Source organism: Hakea prostrata, chromosome 3 (genome assembly GCF_041222555.1).
Source record: "Hakea prostrata isolate BN-2017 chromosome 3, UWA_Hpros_2, whole genome shotgun sequence".
NCBI classification, from domain to species: Eukaryota; Viridiplantae; Streptophyta; class Magnoliopsida; order Proteales; family Proteaceae; genus Hakea; species Hakea prostrata.
In genome coordinates this window covers 9,195,723-9,221,994 of record NC_142602.1, presented here as the reverse complement: position 1 = coordinate 9,221,994, position 26,272 = coordinate 9,195,723, and the positions used below count along the sequence as shown (strand labels likewise).

The following is a 26,272-nucleotide window of genomic DNA, read 5'->3' as shown; positions in this document are numbered from 1 at the left end:
AGAAAAAAAATACAAAGAAGGAAAAGAAAGAAAAATAGATTATACTCCGATCATTTTTTTTCGAGCTCGAGCCTCTTCATTGCAGATTTGACACGCAGAGATCGTAATTGTTTCTTCCACGATTGTTGTGTAGGCTGTCATGCTCGACTTCCCCGAAATTTGAAGGCAACAAATTGGCCAAACCATTGGAGATGCTTTTCAATTCTCATTCATTTGCCGACATCGCGAAATCCAGATCCTCCTCTGCGAATCTAATCTGATATCAGATCTCTCTAGTTCCCAATCGATGGCGGGCGCCGTTTCGGCGCTCTTCCTTCTTGACATCAAGGGCCGGGTTCTGGTGTGGCGTGATTACAGAGGGGATGTTTCGGCAGTTCAGGCAGAGCGATTCTTCACCAAGCAACTCGAGAAAGAGGTGAGTGGATATGCGAATTCGGTTAACCTAGTTAGTTTTTACAAAGTTTTTTTCGCGTCTTGTGATTTTTGCTCGCATTCGTTGAAGACTCCCCGCGTTATTTTGTTTCACTTTTTAGCTTGTTTTTTGTATTGAGAGTCCGGATTCTTTTTGTTCTTCCTAAGTCTACCTTTTCAAGCTTGACATCAAAGTGAATCTGATTTGCGACATCCAGAGCTATTTGTTTTCCGATTCTGGAGAAAGTCATGCTTAAAAAAAAAAAAAAAATCTGTCTGAAGCTCACATGGTCATCTATCTCTTGATATATTTCAGGTAGATCCGCAGTTTCAAGATCCAGTCGTGTATGATAATGGCGTCTCCTACATGTACATACAACACAACAATGTCTACCTAATGACAGCTTCAAGGCAGAACTGCAATGCTGCTAGCAATCTTCTCTTTTTACATCGAGTAGTTGATGTAAGATTTTCAACGATTCTATTGGCATGGCTTTGGTTTTGTGGTTTCAGTGAATATAGAGTAGTAGAATAATTATTTATTTTTTAATGGACTGCATGATTGTGTAAGGAATTATATCTATGGCAGGTTTTCAAGCATTACTTTGAGGAGTTAGAAGAGGAATCACTAAGAGATAATTTTGTGGTTGTGGTAAGGCGATGTCTGAATTATAATTGGTGACTTACTAAGTGGAAACCTTGAAACAAGGGAATTATAGTTGTGAACCTAACATATTATAGTGCTCGTATGAGGTCTCTCTAATTTAGTGTGCTTTTGGCAGTACGAGTTACTTGATGAAATGATGGACTTTGGTTACCCTCAGTATACAGAAGCAAAAATTCTTAGTGAGTTCATTAAGACTGATGCATACAGGATGGAAGTCACTCAGCGTCCTCCCATGGCTGTAACAAATGCAGTGTCCTGGCGTAGTGAAGGGATTCGATACAAGAAGAATGAGGTAGGTTTATTTCTGTGTGTTTTATCACAGCCTTTAGATGCAAGATTATATCTTAGGAAAGCTTATTTTATTGCTTGTTCAGGTGTTCTTGGATGTGGTGGAAAGTGTCAATATTCTTGTCAATAGCAATGGGCAAATAATTCGGTCCGATGTTGTTGGTGCATTAAAAATGCGAACATATCTAAGGTGTGTTTATTTTCAGACATAATATTAATTTTGACTGAATTTATTTATGACTTGGTATATGTGAATCTATATGGCATAAATTGCAGAAAAATATCATTGAAGCCATTTCATTATTGTTAGGGTAATGATATTCAAGCCTAATCAACATGATTGTCATTGTAGCATTTCTGTAGTGCTCAGGGTAATGATATTTAAGCCTAGCTGACTCATCTGTCAAGTCATATCAGTCTTCCAACGAGGCAAACAGTTTCATAGCTTTTATCATGTCCACATCTTCAAAATGTTTACACTATAATCGAAGATGTTTTTGCAGTATTGGGTTCTTTTTTTCTTTCTTCTTCTAAATTTCCCTTAGAGAAAACAGAGGACGTCTTTTGTTGTGTTCGGTTGCGAAGAAATTGATATCAAACAACAGAAAACAAAAATGAGAGAGAGAAATGTATGCTGTTGGCTGACATTAGAATTCACAAATAATTCACAGTAATTGCATTTCTATCTTCGTGGTAGTAAACAAAGTAGTCGAATTAACAGTAGCAGAAAAAACACGTATATTAATATTAGCACTTTTAGTTAGAGGCATGTTTCATTGTTTCATTATATTGCTGCTCTGGACTTCTAGGAGTTTGTAATTAATCTTGATTTTGTAAGAGGTATATTGATAATTCATTGCAGGCTTGGGGTTTTAAGCCTACTCAGCAGGAGATTCCTTTGTTTAATGAAAATCAGCCTTTTAGACATTTTCCCTTCTACGTCTATTATCAACACTTTGCTGAATTTTCCCCTGCTTTTCTTCTCGAGAGGTGGCAGGTTTGGGCTAATTAATGTGCTTTTCTCCTTGAATCTGTTGAGTGTTATATATCAATTCTGTTGATTGTGTTGGACGTGGAAACCTCTCAAATGTAGAAAGAGGGGCGTGACAAATAATGTTTAATGATTCATTCTTGCCCTTGTTTAGCTGTATGTCGTGAATGGATTTTGATGTGTCAGTTAAGTTTAGGGGACATATTTAGAACAGATTCAAGAAGAAGGGATGTAGGTGCAGTAGCTATTTTGTCAGAGACTCGGAGGCAACGGTTGTGTTAGGCACAATTTGAACCATATGTATGTGTGTGCACTACACGAAATTTGATATGTCTACTAGGTGAAAATGTCTTATGAATCGAGGAACCTTTCACTTTTATGAGGAGTCATTGATGAGAAGATCCTGTAGTCATTTAATTGTCATAAAGATAAAGAAGTCTTCTTGGAAGAATTCATCCTTAGTTAATTTTATTGATAAAAAAAGACTTGTCGGAAGAGTGTTCAATGAGGGCGTGTTTGGTAATGGCCAATGAACAGTTTTTGGCATTCTTTTGTTCTTAAAATGCAAAAAATGCCAACAAGTGTTTGGTAAAATGGTTTGTTCTTTCATTTTTAGGAAACAAACCAGTCCAATTTTCGTGTCTGGAAAGGCTTTGTGCAAAACACACTTGTGACTTGTTTCGTCGTTCTCAAAAACAAAAAGCAGGTCTCAAAATTACTCACAACGAGGGACACTGAACCAAAATTTCGTTCACACAACTTCTAACTCCTTCCCACCTTCATTGAAAAAAAAATAAAAAAACTCTATTGTCTCTCGTAAGAAGCTTGTTAAAATGATTCATCCACTTTATCTCTTCTCAGCACAAATTTTACCAAACTGTCAGACCACCGTTCTTTGATAAAAAAAGCTTGAAAATGATTATCGGAAAGAACACCATTCTCAAAAAATACTGTTACCAAATGCACACCAAGAGATATATTTATCCAAGTTGTGTATGGTTGTGAACTTGTGATTAGCAAGTTATAAAGTATTGGTATTAGGTTTTGTATTAGAAAGGTAATTGTAAGAGACATCATCATACACTTAAAATACACAGTTATTCTGGTGGTTTTTTTTCTCCAAGAGAGGACCAATGCAAGATTTGACTTCAAACCAGGAAAACAGGAGATTCATTGCAGCCAGGATCAACACAATAATGATGAACGAACAAACTAGATATTACTGAAACTTTTATAGCTTCCCCTCCTCTTCTGCTTACATATGAAACAAAGAAGAAGGGGATTTAGAGGAAAGGGAAAGAAAGATAGGCATATGGGCTATCTCAGCCTTGGGCATGTCTTTCACATCCATGTTGAAACAAGTCTTTTCTCAGACCAAAGACCTGCCTGGCAGCAAGAGAAACTCCATTTTCAGTTTGGGGCTTTTTTGTAGCTTGGGTAAGCTTTGCAGAATAGTAAGACTTAAAAAGTAGAAACTCAAGAAAATAGTAACTACCAAATAAAAGCTAAGTGTCAATTAAAATAGAAACTTCCTGTAAATATGGCTACCAAACATCTAAATAGTGATAAAGTGAAATTGTAAATTATCTAGTATTGTGTTGCAATGAAATAAATTATACCTTCTAAAACTGAAAGAAACTGAATTATTGCAGTATTAGGATAGATTTTTCTCCACTTGATAGGCGCGCAAGCTGTTCTAAATTCCATCTATATTTAAAGGAAATACGGACTGTAACACTGTTCATGTTGATGTGAATACATTTGGCCTATTTTTCTTCATGCTTTGTTCCGCATCAACCAGTGTTAAAAGAACTTTATTAGCTACTTTTATTCTTCACCTCTTTCCTCTATGATTAACCTTTTTGCATAATAAACCTGAAGCTTATTGTATTGAGATAGGTTAGACAGGGTTTCAAAATCTCTTCTTTTTCCCTCAAAGTTGATTTACTTTGGAATGATTTAAAAAAAAAAATAAAAGTTTCAATATAACTAAGCTTCATTTGCTGCAGTGGTATGCCTGAATGTAAGCTCGGGCTCAATGACAGAGTATTATTGGAGGCTCAAGGTAGAACAAGTAAAGGAAAAGCCATTGATCTGGATGATATCAAATTTCATCAGTATGTGCCATAAATCTGTACTTGAACTTTTTGGTATCTATTCCAAAAAACTGGATGTATTTTCTATTCCATTCAGTGTGTGACATTCTCGCTGCAATTTCATAATCTAACAGTTCTCTTATGGTGTAGGTGTGTGCGTTTGGCACGGTTTGAAAACGATAGGACAATATCATTCATTCCCCCTGATGGATCTTTTGATTTAATGACATACAGACTCAGTACTCAGGTTTATATTATGCATTTTAGGATTTCAGGTCCAGATTTGGCCAATTATGCTGGTAGTAACTATTAATCCAGGAAAGAATGTTTTCTTGAGGATTTTTTTCCCACACTTTCAGGTAAAGCCATTGATCTGGGTGGAAGCTCAAGTAGAAAGACATTCAAGAAGTCGTATGGAAATCATGGTAAAAGCCCGGAGCCAGTTCAAGGAGCGTAGGTATGTTTTTGCAGCTTGTTTATAAATCTATCACACAGTCACAGCAACTTTCAAATTTACTGATTTGTTTGTGGTTCTCTTGTGCAGCACTGCAACTAATGTTGAAATTGAGCTCCCTGTGCCATCTGATGCAACAAATCCTAATGTTCGAACTTCCATGGGTTCTGCTGCTTATGCACCTGAAAGTGATGCATTGGTTTGGAAAATAAAATCTTTTCCTGGTGGCAAGGTATGCTTAGCCTTTCCATTTTCTTTCCAGCCAGCAACTGTAGATTCCTGCTATTAGTATTTACCTTATAGTTGTTGATTGTCATTCATAATGTAAATGACAGTGTTTAGTCTTGTTCATTGTGGCTAGCGTTCAATAAGCATGCTTACATTGTTTGTTCATTGCGACATTGCGTAGGAGTACATGTTGAGGGCAGAATTTGTACTTCCCAGTATAACTGCGGAAGAAGCGGTTCCAGAGAGGAAAGCTCCTATCCGTGTGAAGTTTGAGATACCATATTTTACAGTTTCTGGAATACAGGTGAGGCTGATGTTCTATTCTCTAATTTTTATGGAATTGAATAATGTTGCTTATAGTGTTTGTTATTCCGAGTTAATGGCAGTATTACCCCAATAAGTAAATTACTAGACTGCTGCCTTGAGCCCCCCCACCCCCCCCCCCCCAAAAAAAAAAAAAAAAAAAAAAAAAACAAAATTTATAGAAGGATTTTGATGATATCTCACCTTCTTTTTAAATTTGAAAGGATATTTATCTGTACATTTATGTATCACATTTCAATTTTAAATGGTCATTAACTGCCTAGTGCTTCCTACCATTGCTTCATACCTGTATTATAGTTAACAGTCAGTACTTGGCTTGAGAAAGAAGTTTGTCTTACCTTAACCAATCGAATGGGTCAGACAAAGGCTGTCTTTCTGGTACATAGCTAACTCCATTGAAGACAAAATTACTCACTCTGGTTGGGGCTGGGGTGGCAAGTCTTGCATGGTTTTAGATTGTAACCTGTGCTGCCTCAGGCAAGACTACTTTTGACAGGAATGAATGAAGCAGCAAGAGGAAAACCTAAAGAGTAGCGTGTCTATAGTTTTCATATCCTATTATTGTTTAGCATTTTTCATCGATTTTTTTTGGGTATTGTGGTGTCCAAACATGGAACGCAATTTATTTTTTGTTTACATCTTCTAAGAGCACCCATATAGATTTAGGTTATAGCAGTGGTTTTTCCTTGGGATAGTGGATATGTGTTATTTCAAAGTGTAAAGGGTTCTTCTCTCTATGCCTAGTGAAGTAGAATGCTTCATTATTTGCCACATGACAGTACATGGGTTAGTCTATGTGATAGAGGACCAAACAAGCATCTCATTATGCAAGTTAGCTTAAAATGAGTGGTGGAAGTAGCTGAAAATTACAAAAGATGCCATTTTGTATTTTGTATTCATCTCCATTCATTTTGATGGTTTAACTAGAACTTTGAATGAGAGTTTGAATAACTTTCCTTGCTTATTTTGGACTAAAATTTAGCCGTTGAGATATATGTGGGGTCGTCTATTACATGGACTAACCCATGTACTAGCAAGTGTCAAATAGTGAAGAGTTACACTTAACTATGCATGGTGATGTTTAGAAGTACACTATTTTAATATTACATTTTTGTTCATGTCAAATTTATTTTAGTTATTTTCAGTTGCTAGTGGCAAATGATACTGCCAAAAGACAGAATTAAATGCTATAGGTTCAGTCAAGTACCGTGAGTGTACATGATGCAGATCAAGCACCTGTTTGGGTTATTTTAAAGGGTTGGGCATCTAGTGATTTGAGCATAGTTGTCATGGCGGCTAGGTGATACTTCTGTTTCTCTTCCTATTTTCTTTGTCAAAATTTCATGGTACTGCAGTTTGCTTATTTACCTTTACTGCAAAATGCTTCATAGTGGGAAATAGTTGTCAAGCTTGTAGACTTCTTGGTGTCACCTTGATTTTGGGCCTCTCTAACTCCTTGAATCACCTGCCACCTTGATGACTATGCTGTTGGATGCACTGATCTTCATCAATTTGTTTCTGGTAAAATTACTTCTCTAGGCAGGCTGTCAGATGTTCTAAACCTTGGAGTATTATGCATATTGTCATTGTGCTGATGCAAAGCTTTTAGTTTTTGCATGTTCTTTGAAGATAATTAATCTTTGATTATATTATATTCCGAGAAATATTGGTTTAGGAGTTCTTTCAAAATGTAAAGTTATTTGAAAATTTTCCAATTCCCGAACATTCTACAATACGGTCAGAATGGATGACAAGTTTTTATCCATCCAACGGTTGTTTTTTGTGTCTCGGGATTAGGAATGACAATCTGCATTGCTGCTTTCGGCGCAAATGCTATAGGTCCTGTCTTCCTCAACCTGAGACTTCAGACAACTAATTATCAGTACCGCGTGTGAGAAGGCTATCCTTCTTTCAAAATTCAGTTATTTAATTATTTGCTTCACAACTTGATGTTAATGCCCTTCCTGTAATACAAGGCATAGACCCTTCTCTCTGTTCTGCTTAAGAATCTGTTTTCAATCATTACTCCTTGTGTCATGTTTCCATCCCTTGTCTATCCCATGATCAATTGCATACATTTATTAATGGACACTGCTTACCTGGATTTTGTCTCGCAAAGCCTTCTCTGATATGAATTTTAACTGTTCTGAGATGGGTGATATGCTTATGTTTTTACTCACCATGGGAGGATGGATGATTGTTTTTATTATGCAGTTCATGATAGCTTTTCTCTGACCAGAATACGTGAACATTGGTTGTTGTAGGTCCGTTACCTGAAGATTATTGAAAAGAGTGGTTACCAGTCCCTTCCATGGGTGAGATACATAACAATGGCTGGTGAATATGAACTAAGACTTATTTGAGAGGCCCCAACTATTTCTGCTTCTGAACAAGCAACATACTTTATGGACATAACATCTAGAATGGAAACTGTAAATGATACCAGGGAGCATCCTCGCAGGTCACTGATGCATTCCGGCACCAATGGTATGTTCAGTATGAGCTTGCCTTGGAATTCCTTGTTTGCCCTTTCTCGGTCTCCGTGTTTATGTAACGAGTGGTTTGTAAGGGTGCAGTGGTGTACGTACCCAAAAATGTTCTCCTCATCCATTTTTGCAAGAGTCGAGGATTGTTTATTGGAAATTAATGATAGAAACGTTGTAATGATTGGAGAGACAAACGTTTTCTGAGGCATTGACTTGCATTGGCTAACATTCACAAAACAAGGAAAAAAGATAAAAAAAAACTTGCATTTGCTAATTAATCGGCGTAAAAGTTTATCACTTGCACCATCGACTAGCGTTTTTTTTTTTTTTGTGGTAAATATCGACTAGCGTCTTTACTATCATATTTGCTAACCAATCTCATTCTGAATTTGGATCTTCTAGATCCTCTGCTTGCACAACAAGGGATCTTGTATGATTTATATAAAGGATAGATGGATAATGAGAAGAATCTCTGTTTGTTTTTGTGTCTATTTTCTTGCCAGATTTGAAATCTTAGTTTTACTTTTACCCCCCGTTGGTTTTGCGGTGTTCCAAAAAGTAAACTACCCGTCATTCCAGAAATTTCTTTTGGTAGAATTCATTCCATAATTTTGGATCCAGCATTTTACAATTTCGGTTGAAGATGCAATATTCTGTGCTTTTCTCTTTTTCTGATTTTTGGTAAGAGACCGTTGGTATTTTTGTTTTTTGGCCAATACCGTTGGTGCTTTGATGTTATGTTTCTATGCTGTGTAATAGGAGAGGGTAATTAGGTACTTTAAAACACTAGGGTAGATGAAGGGGTAGACGGAACAGCTGTCGGTATCACTTTTTCCGTTTAAGGTAAAACGTCCGTATCATCTTCTCGCAAGGTGATACATATCGTCGTCTAATATAAGTGATACTAAATTACTAATATTTATCGGGACCATGACGTCACGAGATTGACTACCTTGTCGTCGCTGCAACGCTGCCCCTTCAGACCCTATGGTATCGGATCGGTGTGTTGCTTTTTGTCTTGGAAGTTGGAACGCTTATAATCGGTTATACTGCTCAAGAAAGAACCGCCTAAACCGCAAGAAACCATCCGTGCCGTGGAAAAGCAACAAACAGAGTCTTCCCCGTCTTGGCGCCTTTTCGAGTATGGATTTTGGATAGCCATTTCTATAATCTACTGAAAGCTGTAACTGTGACTGTGAAAAGCTCACTGGTTAGGTTATACAACCGAACCATGCCGATCTTGTTAATGAAACTCTATTAGGTATTAGGTTATTGCAGTACGCTAGAAGTTTTTGACGAATTGAATCGTAAGACTAAAAACGAACTGGGAGAGAGTTCGAGGAGGATGGACTCCTACTCTGTTCTCCTTGAGAGGATTCGTCTTCCTCAACCTTCAATGCAGAGATTTGCAGTTATTTCCATCTTTGAAAAACTCCGATCCGCTCCGTATAACCTTGACGCGAATTCCGATTCTGGAAGAGATGCCATTTCTGAGTGTCTCCGGTCCACTTCTGCTGCCGTAGTCGATCAGTCAGTTCGGGAACTTTGCCGCTTCGTCAAAGAAGGTCACCTTGAGGTTCCTCAGGCTTTACTTGAGCTTCAGTCGGCTCTCGATGGCTGCGACTCGCGTTTCGTCAATATTTTCGTCAAAGGAATAGGTTTTCTTGTTCGGTTCGCATTTCAGAAGAATGACATGTCATGGCGCTTGGATTCTCCGGAGAATCATCCCTTCGTCAAGGTTAGGTTCCAAAGTGATTTGACTAGGTCTAATTGCTGTTAGCTTCGAAGATTTTGAATCCTGAGGTAACGTGAGAAGTTTCATTGCAGGTTGTCTCATGTCGAACTGAGGTTCATGGGGAGCTTGTACAGCAAGTGCTCTTGCTAATAGCGGAGAACAAGCGCACGGGACTTGTGGAAGTTAGTAAATTTTTGAGGCTGTTTTTGAACTTTTCGACTTTGAGGGTATATTCATCTGCTTCATCGTTTTCATTCACAAGGCTTTTAGTTTCATCTGTTGCGTCACTGTCTTGCTCATTCCCATCAGAAGCTATGCCCATTTTGAAGTTGTTGATGGAATGCTTCAAATATTTTCCGCGGAAAAATGCACAAGTAAGTGTACTTATTGGTCAAGTTCGCTTCCTCACTTATTGGGCAATTTTTGACAGCTTGGTTTGCTCATCTCGAATAATCTTTTTTAATCTTTTATTCTGCCAACGAGTTTTTGTCGTACAACTCGGCTTCTTAAGTTTCGAAGGATTTATCAGGACATGAAAAATCTCATTGAGGTTGCTGAATATTTGGTGGATGCATTTACAGTGATCTTGAGGAACTTGTTCGAAACTGGATTGGTATGTCTCCGGAGCTTCATTTGTAAACTCTTTGCATTCTATTATTTGTTAGAACTGTCATGAAGTTATCCGTATTTGTTTCTTTACAATGATTACGTTTCTTTTTTCTCATTAATTCATCTCGTGCACGTTTTTAGCAGTCGATCAAAGAGGCTCAACTATGCAGCTTGCAACTGTTGGAATTTCTTCTGTCACTTCAGACTGATTTTTACAAGCTTTCTGGTGGGAGTGAGCTCATTCTGAAACAGTCAAAGAGTCTATTGCTCATTCAGAAAGAGCTTGGATTGCCGTACATTCCAGAACTATTATCAGTGAAAATGTCCTTATTTCTCATCCTTACTCGGGCAGAATTTGAACATGAACAACTCTCTGCTCTGAAACTTGCAGTTATCCTGTTGGAGTGGAAAAATGAATATGGTGTGTCTTGCTTATTTGGTCACCTGCATGGATTGAATTTGTTTGCGAGTCTTCTCATTTATATATATATATATATATATATTCTTCTTCACACTATCGGCATGTCAATTAGGCAATAACTAAAATTTAATAAAATGAAAATGGGGGTTTGGTGGTGTTTTTTTTGGGGTGGGGGGGGGGGTTTGTTCGAGACGTCTGGAAATAAACAATTGATTCCTGTCAGTAGAATTTTGGATTTATAGAACTGTAGATTTTAGAACTTCATTTATTTCTTTTTCTTGTTTAAACCATATGGTCATGTTGGTTTAATCAGTGATGGACTCTCAAAGGTCTGTACGTAGAATACTAATAACTAGTAGTATTATAAGTATCAGGGGAGAAAACAACTGGCAGAGCAATTCATTCTCATTTCTTCTGCAGTTCCTTCTTCTACTGTCACTCTCTATTTTGTCAGTCTGGCCTATTTCAAATACCCCAAACTCTGGGTTTCTATCAATTCAAAATTGAGTATCCCCCCAAAAAAAGGAAAAAAAAGCCTCATAAACATGTTAGGGTGTACTCCTATCCCGAAGGGAGGACTGTTTAGCTTAATAGGCATATTTGAGTCTTCCAAAATAAATAAACAAAATTTGTGATTCAGATTTGTACCCTAGGCCGAAACTTGAATTTATATATGCAGCGTTTTCTATTCTACGGATTCTTTGAGTTATATAAGACATAATTGGCAAGTAAAGGCAAGTAAATTATGCAATAATGGATGAGGACACATAAAGTTTCTACTGGAAATTACACTTAACAATGATCAATAAGTCAGTATTTCATAAATCATATTATGCTAGATAACATTCTACCGAGCTCATTGCACAATAATACAGAAGTCATATAGTCTTCTCAAGTCTCCCAAGTCCCAACTCCAAGCAAGTGACGGCCTAGTTATCACCCTAGTCTTCCATGTCTCCACTCCCAAGTCCAACAATACATTACTAACGAATAGAATGGATACTCTGCATTTTGAGTTTCCTAAAAGGGCAAGTCAGCTTCAACTCATATTAGTGTTGGATAATGACAATTTTGTTGCTACCTATCGGTAAGTATAGTGTAAACGTTAATCATAAATTTGTCTCACAGTGGTGAGATGTTGCTTTCTTCATCTGAATGCAATTATTTCTCTGTAAATATGTTGTGATGATGGCTTTTTCTTCACGTTTGATCTGGTGAAAACATTCTTTGTCTTTTCGTTTTCAGAATATGGAAGTGGAGAAGCTGCATTTGGTCCTAGTGAGGAGCTTCTATTCCTTTTACCTGTCATCAGTCTGCTATCGTCTCCTTCTAATTCAATTAAAACGGCAGCTTCTGGATTTCTAACTGTGTTGGAAGATCTCTTAGGACATCTTTCAGTTGCATCTAAGAAAGTACCTCGCATCAATGAGGAATTCCCCTTTATCAGCAAACCTGAATCAATTATCTGTAGACTTTTGTGGGATCTGTGGCAGCAGGTTACTTCTCTTTCATCACACTGAAATATTTCTGTTGAGGGAGATGGCCATCATTTTCCTTTGTTTGTCTTTTGCGTTTAATTTGAAGTGTTGACAGTCAACATCTGTAGACTTTTGTGGGATCTGTGGCAGCAGGTTAATTCTCTTTCATCACACTGAAATATTCTGTTGAGGGAGATGGCCATCATTTTCTTTTGTTTGTCTTTTACGTTTAATTTGAAGTGTTGGCGGTCAATTTAAGATTACTCATTGGGATGGGCGTTGCAGAGAAAATTTTAGCTGAACCTGGTGGTTGGTAGAAATATTGTTGTCTGTTGATTTGAATTGGAAGTGGGACTGAAGTATCAGCAGGTTATTGCAATTCCCAGAAGTGGTGTGGCAGTGTCAGAAATGAGCATTTCTATTGCTTAATCCTTCCATGACTAATGAGTATTCCTGCTTTTTAAAATATTTGCCTGCAGTGTTAGAACTGGCTGTTGTTTGCACTTTGAGGAATGTGTAGTTCTCCTATATTCATGTCTTCTCCTGGAGTACATGGCCTTAAATAGAGTAGGGATTGCTATTGCAGTAGCATGAACAACTTTCTTGTTTCTATTGATTATACTGAAGATTTAAGTATTCTTACCCTAATGATGGTCAGGGTTCAATCCGTAGATTTAGAACTTGGTGAGAGCTCCGTAATATCTTCTTTTTTTCCCTGGTGTGCGTGTTTTTTCTTTTCTTTTTTTTTTTTGGGGGGGGGGGCTCAATTTCGAGATATGATGGGATCAAGTTAATATCTCATTATCTTAGCGAGGTGTCAGTATTCAACTGTAGTGCATGCTTTCCATTGGAACCTGGCTTTGAATCAACCAAAAAAGAAAAAAATTGTAATTTGGTGAGATCTCAGTACAACTAGGTTTTTTTCGGCTGACTGGGTTGGGCTTTCATTCTTGAACCGTAGTTAGTCCTAAAGTGATCAGTCATAATCTACTAGTATAATAATGGATGAGTAATTGTTAGGGCATTGAGATTTGAAATTTGATCATCTGTTTTCTTGTGTTCAACTTTTCAGGACGCATCATCATTTTCCACTTCTTACTTTCTAAGTTTGGCTTCCATCGGTAAGACCAATATTAAAGTGATGAACAGTGACCGGAAACCATGGATGTCTCAACTTAAGGAATATGCTCTATGGACTGCTGAAAGAAAAAAATCTCCACTATTAAATCAACCGGAAGGAAATATTTCATCAGGTTTTTACCTTCAAAGCCTACTAATGTGGAACCAATAGTGTGATTAACTCATAATACTCAAAATTTCTTCAAATTTAGGTTCTTGATTTATGATTCTTTTAAGTTTATTTCCGTCACCTGACAGTTTTGTTGCTATTTGACCTTGTAGAAATGCATTTTTTACTTGGTTCCATAAATGCTGTTCTTGTCATGCATCATTCGCTAGGGAGCTGTGCTATAGATTCTTTGGCAGCTATTGGCTTATTAGATCCTAGATTGGGTATACCACTGCTGCTAGCCATTCTTTTTTATAATAAAGTTCTCTGCAATAATAAGAGTAGCTCCCGTGAAATTTTGGTAAGCCATCATTGTCCAGTCATTTGTGATTAATTATGTTCTTGGTGCAAAATATGTATTATGAAACAATTTTCTCTTCCTCCAATTTTCATCTTAATATATTCCACTTATTTTGCAGATACATCTTCTTCAAGTTCTTCCTCCACTCGCTTCACATTCAGCAATGATACCACTTATTATTCAGACTATTTTGCCAATGCTTCATAAGGAGGCAAAACCGTATGTTATCCATCTGTGTTAGGTTTATGGTTTATTTGTCAATAATCCATGTGTTATGACTTATGGAGCTATGAGGTCTGAACAAGTAGTTTATTTTGGATTGCTTTCTCCTGTAGCGGTCTTACTGTAGCTTTTTGCAGTTCATTAACCTTTCTCCCCAAATATGCGGGTTGATTGGTGTTTAAATGTAAATTAGGAACCCAATCCCTCCCACTCCAACCCCCCCCCCCCCAAAAAAAAAAAAAAAAAAAAAAAGAAGAAAAGAAAGAAAGAAAGAAAAAGAAAGGATATTTGAGGTTTTATACCTGCCATAGTTGGTCATTTATTTTTGTCCCCTGATAGTGTTGGAACAGTCAGTGTCTGCTTACATTTTAACCCTCCCTGGGCCCTTCATTGATGGGAGCCTTGTATTACTAGGTTCACCTCCCTCTAATAGTAGTGCCTAGCAAGAGTGTGAACATGGTATGGCCTACAGCATTGAATCATATACATAGGCTTGCTAGAATGTAAGCTCCGAATCTGAAATATATGTGAGCTCAAAACTTTCTTCATGTTGAAAGTTCTATAATTGAAAGGAATATTGGAGAGAAACTGATTTCCTTTGTCAATGGGATTGACTTTTGTAACTTAACTGTATCACTTGAATTCTATTCTTCTGGGTCACTTTGCCTGGCCTTGCTGCTCATTTCTGGAGTGCTGAAGGCCTGAGTGTCATTGCTTTGAACTGGGTAATCCATTGTACTCAGATGTGAGAACCAAGAAGGTACGTACGCTTGGAAATGTGTTGTGATAACTGCTGAAGTCCCACTGACTACCTCCATAACTGTCCTAGATGATGGAGGTTTTTCCTTTTTCAAGTGATTATTTCAAGTGGCTCCCTCCTCGTTGCCACCCTTCAACCAATTCTCTCCTTTGGCTATTGCTAACTTTCCTTTGTTGCAGGCCCTGCTGGTTGAAGGCCCTTCTCACCAATCTTCCCATTCTCCAGTAATCATCCTCTCACTATCTACTCTCTCCCTTTCCCTCTCCCTCGCTTCTCCACCAAGACTCTCCTTACTTTGGTTACCAGCATCCCCTCTGTCATGGCCAGAGCAAACATTAACAGTGCTGCTGTCCTTGTCTTCTTGATCAACCTGCCTTTGGATTGTCCCCAGGATAAAGCACAACTCGCCTCTCCCTACCACTGGTACGTTCTTTTCCAAGTTCCAGCAGTGGGAAACAATTCTTATATCACAGTCTGATGTGCATGTGTTGCGGGTTTTAGAACTTTTTGCATGATCTTGTTTCCATCCTCAAGGTTGTTTTGCATTGCATGCTTGTTATCCATTCACCTTCCTCGCCTTCTATGTTATACCCGCTCCATCCTCGTCTCCTGCAATCACTTGTTGTACCCTTGAGCCCCTTATTCACCCTCAACTTCTGGGTCGGTATAGCAACCCTCTTGCTCCCTTTCTCACTTTGTTTTGTGCCCACTAGTCTTATTGCAACCTTCCAGGCTCTTATTCCTTTCTAGGTGCTGCCATTCATGTATTAGCTCCCTTTGGTCCCACCTTGTTGGATCAAATCGGCCTTCATGTTTTGTAACTCTTATAGGCCCATCCCTCTGGGACCAACTCTTCCATTTCTTTTATTCTCTTTATTTTTTATTTTTTTAGGGGGGGGGTGGAGGTGGGGAAGGGGACCCAATCCATGCATTGGCTCTTGCCCAACCATTCTTCAAGTTTTGACCAAGATGGGCCAAAAATTTGGTTAAATCTTGGTTCCCAAGAAACTCAGATAAACCAGGGGTTAGTTAAACTAATAGGTTCTGACCATATCTCTGAATTTTGATAATTTGAGCAATATTTAAAAAATTCCGTTGGTTTCTGACCAATCGACGCCAAGTTGCCAATTTTCAACCAACCCATGTTCAGCAATTTTCAATCAGCTTTGGTAATTTGAACAGTTTTGGCCAGTCACCTGCCAAGCTTTACCCAAAATTGTTAGTCTTGACATGGTTTCAACACATGTTGGCCATATCTTGAGGTCTTGATCCTTGTGCCCAACACCATCATCCTGACTTCCACACGCACCACCCTGTTCGAAGCGCCACCTCAACACCTCTCTCCCTGCCACTGTGTATCGGTGAAACAAACCCAACTTTATAACCTTGCCATGTTTTCTCTTCACCAAGGTACAAAAACTCATCTCAAGAAGGTCTCTCAAGTCAGTGAGATCTCAGCAAGATGGTCAAAATTTTTCTTTTGGGTTTTGGTTTATTGTTTTGGTGAGAAAATGGCCATAATTGGCTTCAAAACTTAATGTAAGTTAGTTTTAGGCTTAATAAATATATATCTGAATATTCAACTTGTGGGTATAAAAAATAATTCCATATTTGTGCTTTGGATCTTCACCCTGTTTAGCAGTAAATGTCTAATTTATCAGATCTTTATGTAATATTTGCCCATACAAATTGTCTGAGTGATATGAGCCACAACTAAAATATGCAATAACGGATGAAGACAAATTGTACTGAAGAATTATTTATGAAATAGTTGAGGGCTTAAAAACAAAAAGAGGATCAGATCATGCTGCTGTTTGCGGCTTCAATTGGTCTTTTGAGAGATGATCTCTTTGGGGAGTGTAAATAATAATAAGGAGAATAGAAGAAGAAGAAAAAAAGGAAGTGATGCTTTTGGAGTTTTCCACCTAGTGTTGTATACCTAAGTCAGACACTTAGGAAAGTAAGAATGAAGCAAATAAAAGTATAAAACCAAAACTAACCTTGATTGGAATGAAACAAGATACAGTGTCTATTAACATGGAGATCTCCGATGCGTTGTTTTACAAGTTGAAAAGCCTTCCTTGGGATTTTGGCAGTGAGTTTGATGCAATCTAGTTTGGGCATGAAGTTAAAGCTGGTGATCAATTGGATATTACTTCTATGGACGATTTTAATGAGTCCTCGTAATATTCGTGTAAGTGGCTTTGATGTTCTGGTCCTAATTGCACTTTGCACAACAAAGATATGGTGATTCTAGGACTGCCTGCAAGTTGGACATATTTCTTTTTTTGCTCTGTCTCTTCCTTGCTTCCTTTGGTTTCTTAGTATCTCCTACACTGCTCAAACTTTCTTTTCTTTTTACCTTATATCTCCTTTGGTGCTAGACTAATGTATAGAAGTTCAAGTAAGAACCACTTTACAGTAGGATCAATGATACTATGATTGGTTACTGAAGAACACCTAATGCAGTTCTAGATTGAAATGGATCCAACTAGAAGCCAATTACCAGGATCTGCCATGAACTGGTAAGTTTGGCTAAGTTAAGAATGGGATTTTAGGTCAAGTTGGAGTTAGGTTTGGTAGGACGTAACGTTTGATGGTAGGGTTATGATATATATGATGTAGGAGAGGCTAGTGGTGAATGTGATTTTAAGTTCTAATAATGGTGGAAACTGTGCTGGAATTGAACAGGGACATTCTTGGGTTAGGTTTATGGGTTTTGAGTATGAGGAGGAATATAGGAATGGTTTTCAAGGGCTGTACTCTGTTATCAAGGGAAGTCAAATTTTTGGAAGGTGAAGGAAGAGAGATGAGATCAGGTTGATTGGGAAAATAAAAGAAGATAAAAAGGTAGAAGAAGGTGGAGATAAGGATAAAAGGGGTTGGCTGAAGAGAAGATAAAGGGAAGAAGAAGATGGATGGATGGAAGAGAGAGGGAGGGTTGGTGAAGATAGAGATAGGAGCTGATCTTGGCCATCTCAGCCTTGGCATCTCACCCTTCTGAACCTCCCTCAAGACAGTGCATTGCAAAACTGCAATGCATCTCTATTGTGAAAGTGATTGAAGGCCTCTAAGGGCATCATAAAATATAAACTGACAGTATGCTCCCAAAATAGAAGCAATATGTTAGACCCTTAGTTAAACAGGTTTGTACCCGTAACTCCGTAAGAGAGGGATGGGCCCACAGCCCTGAGGTGTGAGAGACATACAAGGAACAGTTGGGATGAGTGGGTAGGGGGGCCAATGGTTACACAAGAGGAGTCTGTTGAAAGGGTGGAAGGGAGAGAAGGGAGGACAATTTTTGAAGCATTGAGTACAGAGGTGGGCCATCAGGTTAGCTGTCGGAGAGAGAGGACTTACACCAGAGCAGCTGTGAGTTCTAAGGCTTTCTTCTTTCTATTTCCAGTTTTCTTAACTAACTCCAACCAAACCTGCAACATTTCCCCATTAATTCACAGTGCAGCAACACTTTCTTAATTGAACTTTGGGATCCTATATTCCTATCAGAATAAAAATAGAAAGTCTTTGCTACCTAGTAGCTTACAGCCAAACAGAAACTTCCTATAACAAAATGGTAACAAACTGAAATTAGAGAGTTATACAGCTTTACCGAATGCAGCCTTCTAAACAAATATTGATACTAAAAAAGAAAGAAAGAAATTTAGAAACTACGAGATACCTAGACTAATTAACTAAGAAAGTAGTGTTTCATGTGTTTTTGGTTGTTCCTGTAGTTTGTCTTCTCCCGTTTGTGTTGCCTTAAAATGTCAATCTGATGATTCATTTTTCCAGATCAGATAGTGGTTATCACCCAGTAGAGAAACCACAATAATGGGCTCGGATAATTTTAACATTACTTGGTAACATTAGGCTTCACTTGTCTTTGGGAAGTCGAAGTAGATTTTGAGCGCCTACATTGGTTTTTGTGCTCCTAATTTTCCCATTGCCATACATGTTTTTTATTACACTATTTCATTTTGTTATTTAGGCAGTATACTTATGTAATGAAAGCATATACAGATAAAATTTCGCAGTGCTTGGAAACTCTTGGTTATTTACTTTCTGGTTGTTGGCTTGCATTCTGTTTCTGATATAACCATCATACGTGAACAATGAAGATATGCTTGTTATTTTTTGTCTGAATTTTGCGGTGCTCGGAAACTCTTGTTATTTACTTTCTGGTTGTCAGCTTGGATTCTATCTCTGATAGAACAATTAGACTTGAATAAATATACATACGCTTGTCATGTTTTGTTTGAATTTCATTTGAGACTATTATTCCATTTTCATTTACTCATAGGACACTTTCAGTTTTCTTCTTTTTCAGGAATATAATGTTAAATTCGAACCATCTCACTGCTTTTATTTGAATTTCATTTGAGACTATTATTCCATTTTCATTTTCTCATATGGGCACTTTCAGTTTCGTCTTTTCAGGAATATGATGTTAAACTCAAACCATCTCACTGCTTTTATTTATTTATTTGTTTATTTTGGGCATCAGGGTATTATATGCTACAGCTGTTCGGCTTCTGTGCAAGACGTGGGAGGTTACGGACCGAGTCTTTGGGAATTTGCAAGTAAAAATTAGTTATTCCTTATCTTCCATAAACATTCTTTCATTTACTGATGCTTTTTTATGCAGAGTATGGTGTGTTTTTCTCTTTTTTTCTGGCTTATTTTGTTTGAAAGGGAGCACGACATGAAGTATATGAAAAGAAATTTAGAAAATCTACTTTAGTAGGGTGATCATTTTTTCATTTCTATAATAATTGATCAGAATGCATCAATCACTGCTGCTGGAATTGCTCGATAATATTCACTTTTTCAGTGGCTGAAAATGGATGACAATTATTGATGTAGTTTGTTATAAGTTGTGGTAATCTTTATTTGCTATTTCAATACATATTTAAAGTTGGTGCATGAAAAACCAAAGGACGATGAAGTAATCTCGTTGTTTCTATACGGCATTTGTTGTTCTTTATATATTTAAAAATTCTGATATGGTTAATCTGCATCTGTTTATGCAATATGCATACACTTATATTCTTGTCTATCATAATTTTGAAGTTTGGTGCTAAATATGTTAGCTTGTTTAGATCTTCTGATCCAAAAAAGTATTGGATGGGACTAATCTCATCTATCATGCCTGGTTAATTGGCCCGAACCCTGGCTTATATGATCTGAACTTATTGAGGTTGGTATCAGTTGGGACGATCCGACCTCCAATCATGGTTCAAGGTCTCATGAGATCTCGGTTTCATGAGACCTCGAGATGAGGTTAGAGGCGAAACTGGAAGAGCTATAAATCTCGGCTGAGATCTCTGTATTGACTGAGATTATTTTGGCCAAACCAGGTTTTTTTTAATACAGCATCTTGTCGAGTTGATACTCGACCTCTGCCCAACTTGCTGGTTTATTTGCATCTGAAATTACAAAACAACAGCAGCCCCCTACCTAGTCCAACTGAAACGCTAATGCCCTATTTTCAAAACCGTAACTTATAAGCAGCAGCCAAACCCTAGTGACCACCAACTTAACCCTAATATCCACTAAACCTAACCCCGAGCCTAAATCCCAGACTTGAAATCTAAGTTCCAGAAAGGTTTAAGCTTCAAAAAACCTAAAGTTCCTTAATCCTAAGCCTGGCCAAACTCTTCTTGGCCTTTACTTGACCTTGTGAACCCCAAATCCTCCAAGAATCCTTCAATTAAAGGCTCCTACAGCCCTAGAAGACTGCTGGTTCTCTAGAGAGAGGATCCTAGAGTGAGTTCAATTCTAGGGCAATATTCCAATAACTAAATCCTAGAATCTGGTCCACATCAATTGGTCCCATGGATATAGTGAACATATGATTGGGATTGAATTTTGAATTAACTTATTGGAATATATTCATGGTTCTCTATCTATCCAAGATTTAGAATGGCCACAATAATCCTCCACTTTCTTGATGGCTGAACCCACCTGATGTCGGGCCATAGAAACTGTGATGGCCCATGGAATTTGACTAATAAAATTCTGAGGTATCTATCCATAGTTAAATTGACCACATCAAGTCATCAACCCTTGCATGGTCTACTAGGATTTTTCTCCCTCTTCTCTTGGCATCCAGACATAGCCAAGGACCTACAAAGGATTTTGTTTCCTTGTGATTGTTAGTATTCTATATTTCTCCATTAAGACACTGTTATCAGAAAATAGTGCACTTAACATATATTATACAAGTATATGAATGGTAGCTTCTTCATGGGAGATTAAAAAACATTTTTGCTGGTAAAAGAATACCAGCTGGTTTGCCTTCGCTTATGTTGTACGGTTATAAAAACCACAATAGAGATGCATTACTTGTATGTGCAAACATATCATGGTTTCAAATTGAGTGGAGCAGCAGAATAGGAATCGTGTCACGAGTTCTAAGTAGTTGGGAATAAAGTTTCCTACGTTGTTTAGTTGAATATACAAAATCTTGACTCATTTCAAATGGATATTACCAAAGATTGCTGAATGGAGTCCAATTCTACCATGATGCTTGTTGTGGCTTTGAATAATGAAATTTGTTGCTTATGAAAGGATGTTAACACATTTTGTGTTGGAGCCATGGCCTGGGGTAGAGTTTCCTTTCTCATATCAAATACCTTGATCATTTTCTTTGTATTGTTTGCTATACCTATATTTTCTAGTGCCTTCCTATTGATATGTTGTAGCTTACTTTCTGTTCTTATCCTTTTGAAGGTACTTTTACATCCAAAAAGGTTTAGTGAATTTATGTCAGAGAGTAATATTTGTATAAGCATGTCTGCTTCTGTTCGCGATGTCTGCCGAAAAAATCCTGATAGGGGTGTGGACCTCATCTTGTCTGTATCGGTAGGCTTATCAAACCTTTCCCAACTAGTCTTTCTCGCATTCATGTTCTAAGGTCGCTGTCTCCACGATTTAACATTTGTTCTGAGTTAACAGGCATGCATTGAGAGCCAAGATCCAGTTATACAAACTCTTGGTTTTCAAAGCCTTTCCCATCTATGTGAAGCTGATGTGGTTGGTAAGTCTGTATTTCTTGAGATATTGTCATAGTTTTAGTTACTGTTATTATGCATTTCAAATGACCAAGAAAATGTTGGACTGTCATTTTGCATTTGATACGTTTAATGCCGGCAATAGTAGTCTAGGTTTTTGAAAGACAATGAAATGTCAAGATGTTTGGGCTCGGTTGGTGCTTTGGGGGGGGGGGATATCTGTAGGAGGTAGGGGCAAGGTTCTAGATCTCCTGGCCTAAACCAAGAGTTACAAGGATACAATTGAAAACAAGAATATTCTGGGCAAAACTTGACATGTCATGTGCTGCTCAAAACTTGTCAAAATTGGTCAAAAGCTCGTATTTTTGGTCGAAACTGGCGGAATGCGGAAAGCATAACCTGGTACAAGGCTGCAGTTACTGAAGGTTTTGTGTTGGTTTCTGTGGAAAACTGAGATTAAGAACTATGGGTATGGAGATGTGGCATCTGCAGGTTATCTTCATAGTTCGTTTCACACAATTCAAGCCAAGGTGGGAATTATTGGGGGAAATGAAGCTTGTATTCTGTGTTTGGCTTGATTCCATATGCGCAGGGCCCAAGACCTTTAGGGTTATATCGGTACTTCTGAAAAAAAAGTAGCTATATAACATTAATTTATAATTTTATTATTAAGATGGTGATTCTCCATATTCTCTATAGGTAGCATCATCAATATCAAGTAGATATCCCACCCTATGGAATGTGTAGTACATCCATGGATTGTGACCCAGTTGCAGAACTGGTACAACTGGCAGAACTGGCTGTGCTGTTCCTGATGGATATCCAAAGATGGAATCCACAAATGATGCATCTGATCCATCTACATACCCATATGCAGACATGCTACTAGAATCAGCAGATGAACCACCATATGCTCCACCAATTCCATATCTATAGCCATAAGCCCCATACAGTACAACCCCCTTGGAATTTTTGAAATGTTGAAAATTTTGCTGAAATCTCAAAAATTGCAGTGAGGTTTCACCAAGAAATTGTATTTTTTCCATTTTGCAGGCCGTTTTGTTTTGGTACTTACTGAGATCTTGCTATGAGAAGAACTTACACATGATTCAGTTAGGCTGTTCTTATGTCAGGATATTTTTTTTGCTCATCTATTGTTTACCCAAATTCTAAATTGTGTTGATGAACTTCAAATCGCGAGAGTATTAATTTTTCGTGCAGATTTTTATACTGCCTGGGATGTAATTGCAAAGCATGTGCTGGACTATGCAGCTGATCCAGTTCTTGCACATGGGTAAGAATATCTTGATCATTTTTATGTACATATAGTTACAATCTTATTTGTAGATGTTCTACGTTGTACTCTGTCATCTATGAATAAAGTCAGCCATTCACAAGATATAAAGCTTAGTTTAATGGGCAAATCTTACTCTAGTATGAAGATTTGCTTCATATATTGTAAAGTGGGCCTCCTATAATCGTACATGAGATTTTGGGTCTACCATTTGTGTATAGATATTGAAATCAATTGTGAAGTTTGATGCATATGAACTTTAAGGGTTGGAATGTTTAGCAGTACTATGCATCTATTCCTTCCCAGTTCCCCCACAACCCATAAAGGTAGTTCAAAACTTGCCATATTTGATTTTTCTTTGGCATGTCCGAGATGAAATAGGCGATGGAAACAGAATCAGTGATATTTCGTTGAAATTTTACTCATCTAGTCATAAATGCAGTAATGCACCAACTTGTTGAAATTTAGCTCTGGGCTTTCTGACTGTTTGCTTCCCCCCAACCCCCCCCCCCCCCAAAAAAAAAAAAAAGAAGAAGAAGAAGAAAAACAAAGAAAGAAAGAAATAGAAGCCCTCAAAATATTGCCAACTATATAACGAACAGGAACAAGGAAAAATTAACGTTTTGGCAGAATTTTGCTCATTTTGGTCAGCTCAAATTGGCATCTTGACACAAGGTTTTGAACTATGTGATGTTGTATACATTTTATGCTGCCTGCCCTTAATACTTTGAGCTTTTAGTTGAAATGCTAACTAACATGATATCAGTTGAATGAGATATGGAAAATGCATTGGAAACTCCCCCCCCCCCCCCTACATTTCTTCTCCCTAGGTGTCATGTGATCTTGGCCAACTTATGGCGAGATTTATTAATGTACACAGTTAAGCTGCCTTCTCTTGAAAAAGGTAAATTACGGTTGAGGACTTCAGCTACCTAATGTTTATGCCAAGTTACTTTGTGTTTCAAAAATTAAGTTTCTAGTACCCTTTTATATTTCCAGCTTTGTTTGCCCATGTGACAACCTCTAGGATGGCTCTTTATTGTTTCTCTACCTTACGCTGATTGTAGTAGCCCCTGAAACCTGTGCACCTACTGTGTGCTTCTCTCTCCTTCACCCCCCACCCCAAGCCACTAAGTCTATTGCACCTTGGCAATCACCTTCCCTCTCTCCACATCTCTAATTTTTTCGCTGTGTAGGTTGATGGGAGAAAAGATGCAAAGAACAGATAAACAAAAAATATTGATGCAAAAGTAGACCTTGGACCTGGGAAAAGTAGGCAGGAGATTGATTTGGATCCAGGATCAACACAATATGGATGAAGAGGTGAAGAGGTGATCATCCCTAGGATCCATTCAAGTACAGGTGGTGGGGATTATTTATAGCTTGGTCTAAGTTTCACAAAATTGAAAGCATCAACATAAAATGAGGCTAAACAAATAAAATGTAGTGAAGCAATTTAAATTGAAGCTTCTTATAACTCTAGCTAATATAAATCAAAATAGAAACTCGTAGAAACCAAATAGTAGCAAACAGTAATTAGAAGCCGCCTAAATGAAATCGATTTACTTTTTAAATTGAAAATAGGGAAGGAACATACTGATTATTTTTATCTAGGGTCTTGCTCCTCCCTTTTGCCTGCGTAGTCGGTTGTAGCTTGTGGTCTGGGCTTCTTCCCGTGACCTTTGTTAATTCCCCCCCCCCTTTTGTTCAGGGGGTCTATGGTAATGTATTCTTTATTCATCCAAAAAAAATTACTACAATATTAAGATAGAATCTCTCTCCACTTGAACGGGCCTCACGATCTACTAAAAAGCATCACCACTGAAAGATATGGGATGTGTGACTATTTATGAAATATGAGGTATCCATGGTTTATAGTATAGGAATGATGATTTTAGGAGATGTATATATTGTATTAGAGATATGTACACATAAAAAGCATAAAAATGGTCAAGAATTGCATGGAAATGCACTTTTGGATCAACAAACAACCCAAGGCAATATATAACATGTATCTTACTTAAGGGCGTCAATTCACACCACGTACCATTTACCGAAACCCAACCATAATGCTTATATTGTATTATACCGTATAGAATAAATATGGTACGGTATTGGTATGACATAGTTATACTGTTTGACAAATAGTACAGTACTAGTGGGGACAAAATGATAAAAATGAACCATACCGCACTGATACCCTATCAAATATCAAAATTGTTTTAAATCGAATAGATATGATCAAGGTTTAAAATACTGCGTATCGGTAATGTATCGGTCGGGTGATTTTAAGAGACGTTGCGGTTCGTATGGTATCGTATCTAAGATTCGTATTGATGGGTGCATAATTGAAGAGAAATGATCAAAATACATACGAATATAATCTAATTTAAATAGAAAACAATAGAGTCTATCTTGAGAAAGAAGGAAAATGGCCATAAGAACAAAAAATAATCTTTCAATTGGGAGCTTGTATGTCTGACCCATTTCTTTAGTCTAAACATTTAGTTCTCCCAAGGTTCGGGATGTGCAAATCCAGGAAATTTCTTTTAGTGTCAATGGGCAAGTTGATCTACTATCTTTCTAGGATTATCTAATTATAATTCAACCATCAACTTGGAATTGAATTTTTCAGATTCCAAACCATTGGCAAATAAAACGTAAAATAGGGTCACCAGGGAAGCAATTCAAAAGCCAAAAGCCGTGATTTAGAACTGAAAAATAAGGACTGAAATAATTGCTCCAATGCAATGTAAACCCTTAAATCAAAGAAAAAGGAAAAGGAGAGAAGAGAAAACTTATAAGGTGAAGAAGTAAACGAGAAGGATAAGAGGTTGACAACAGAGGTCGTATTGGTATTTATCGCATTGTATCGGCACATATCGGTGTGTATTGGTCAATACATTGACATATGTGAGAGACGATTCGGAAAAACAAAATTTCAGATACGTATCGTCCTATAGCGTATCGCAAGCTTGTGATACCGATACGTATAAGCCAATACGATACGATACAAGCCGATACTTTAAGCCTTGAATATGATATGGTAATGGTATGACATATTTGTATTGTTTAGCATTTGGTATGGTAATGGTATGAGGTAAATTTATTTACTACCTTATAGATACCATACCGAATTGACATCCTTGATCTTGTCATGCATAAATACCAAAATGAAGAACTATGATTCGACTATAGATCCTTTT

At 37.6% G+C, this 26,272-nt stretch overlaps 2 protein-coding genes across 4 annotated transcripts in view; both read left to right on the top strand.

Annotated features, from left to right (window-relative positions):
- Positions 1-8,153, top strand: LOC149020676 (AP-1 complex subunit mu-2-like). The gene is made up of 11 exons (XM_089148897.1): positions 1-415; positions 728-874; positions 1,001-1,063; positions 1,194-1,370; positions 1,453-1,556; positions 4,367-4,474; positions 4,604-4,700; positions 4,813-4,910; positions 4,998-5,139; positions 5,317-5,439; positions 7,724-8,153. The coding sequence occupies exons 1-11, from the start codon at positions 287-289 to the stop codon at positions 7,820-7,822; spliced, it is 1,287 nt and encodes a 428-aa protein (XP_089005023.1). The 5' UTR covers positions 1-286; the 3' UTR covers positions 7,823-8,153.
- Positions 8,154-8,956: 803 nt separating this feature from the next.
- Positions 8,957-26,272, top strand: part of RST1 (ARM repeat superfamily protein) — a 31,404-nt gene continuing 14,088 nt past the window's right edge. Inside the window, exons 1-12 of one of the 3 annotated variants that reach the window (XM_089148891.1) lie at positions 8,957-9,683; positions 9,773-10,054; positions 10,210-10,293; positions 10,434-10,710; positions 11,956-12,206; positions 13,261-13,441; positions 13,590-13,777; positions 13,896-13,996; positions 19,264-19,339; positions 21,492-21,623; positions 21,717-21,798; positions 22,994-23,066. In XM_089148891.1, the coding sequence (XP_089005017.1) occupies positions 9,291-9,683; positions 9,773-10,054; positions 10,210-10,293; positions 10,434-10,710; positions 11,956-12,206; positions 13,261-13,441; positions 13,590-13,777; positions 13,896-13,996; positions 19,264-19,339; positions 21,492-21,623; positions 21,717-21,798; positions 22,994-23,066 (2,120 nt within the window). In that variant the 5' untranslated portion in view covers positions 8,957-9,290. Of the gene's footprint in view, positions 9,684-9,772; positions 10,055-10,163; positions 10,294-10,430; positions 10,711-11,955; positions 12,207-13,260; positions 13,442-13,589; positions 13,778-13,895; positions 13,997-19,263; positions 19,340-21,491; positions 21,624-21,716; positions 21,799-22,993; positions 23,067-26,272 lie in introns of those variants that run through there. The other 2 variants (XM_089148890.1, XM_089148892.1) reach the window with 2 other exon arrangements.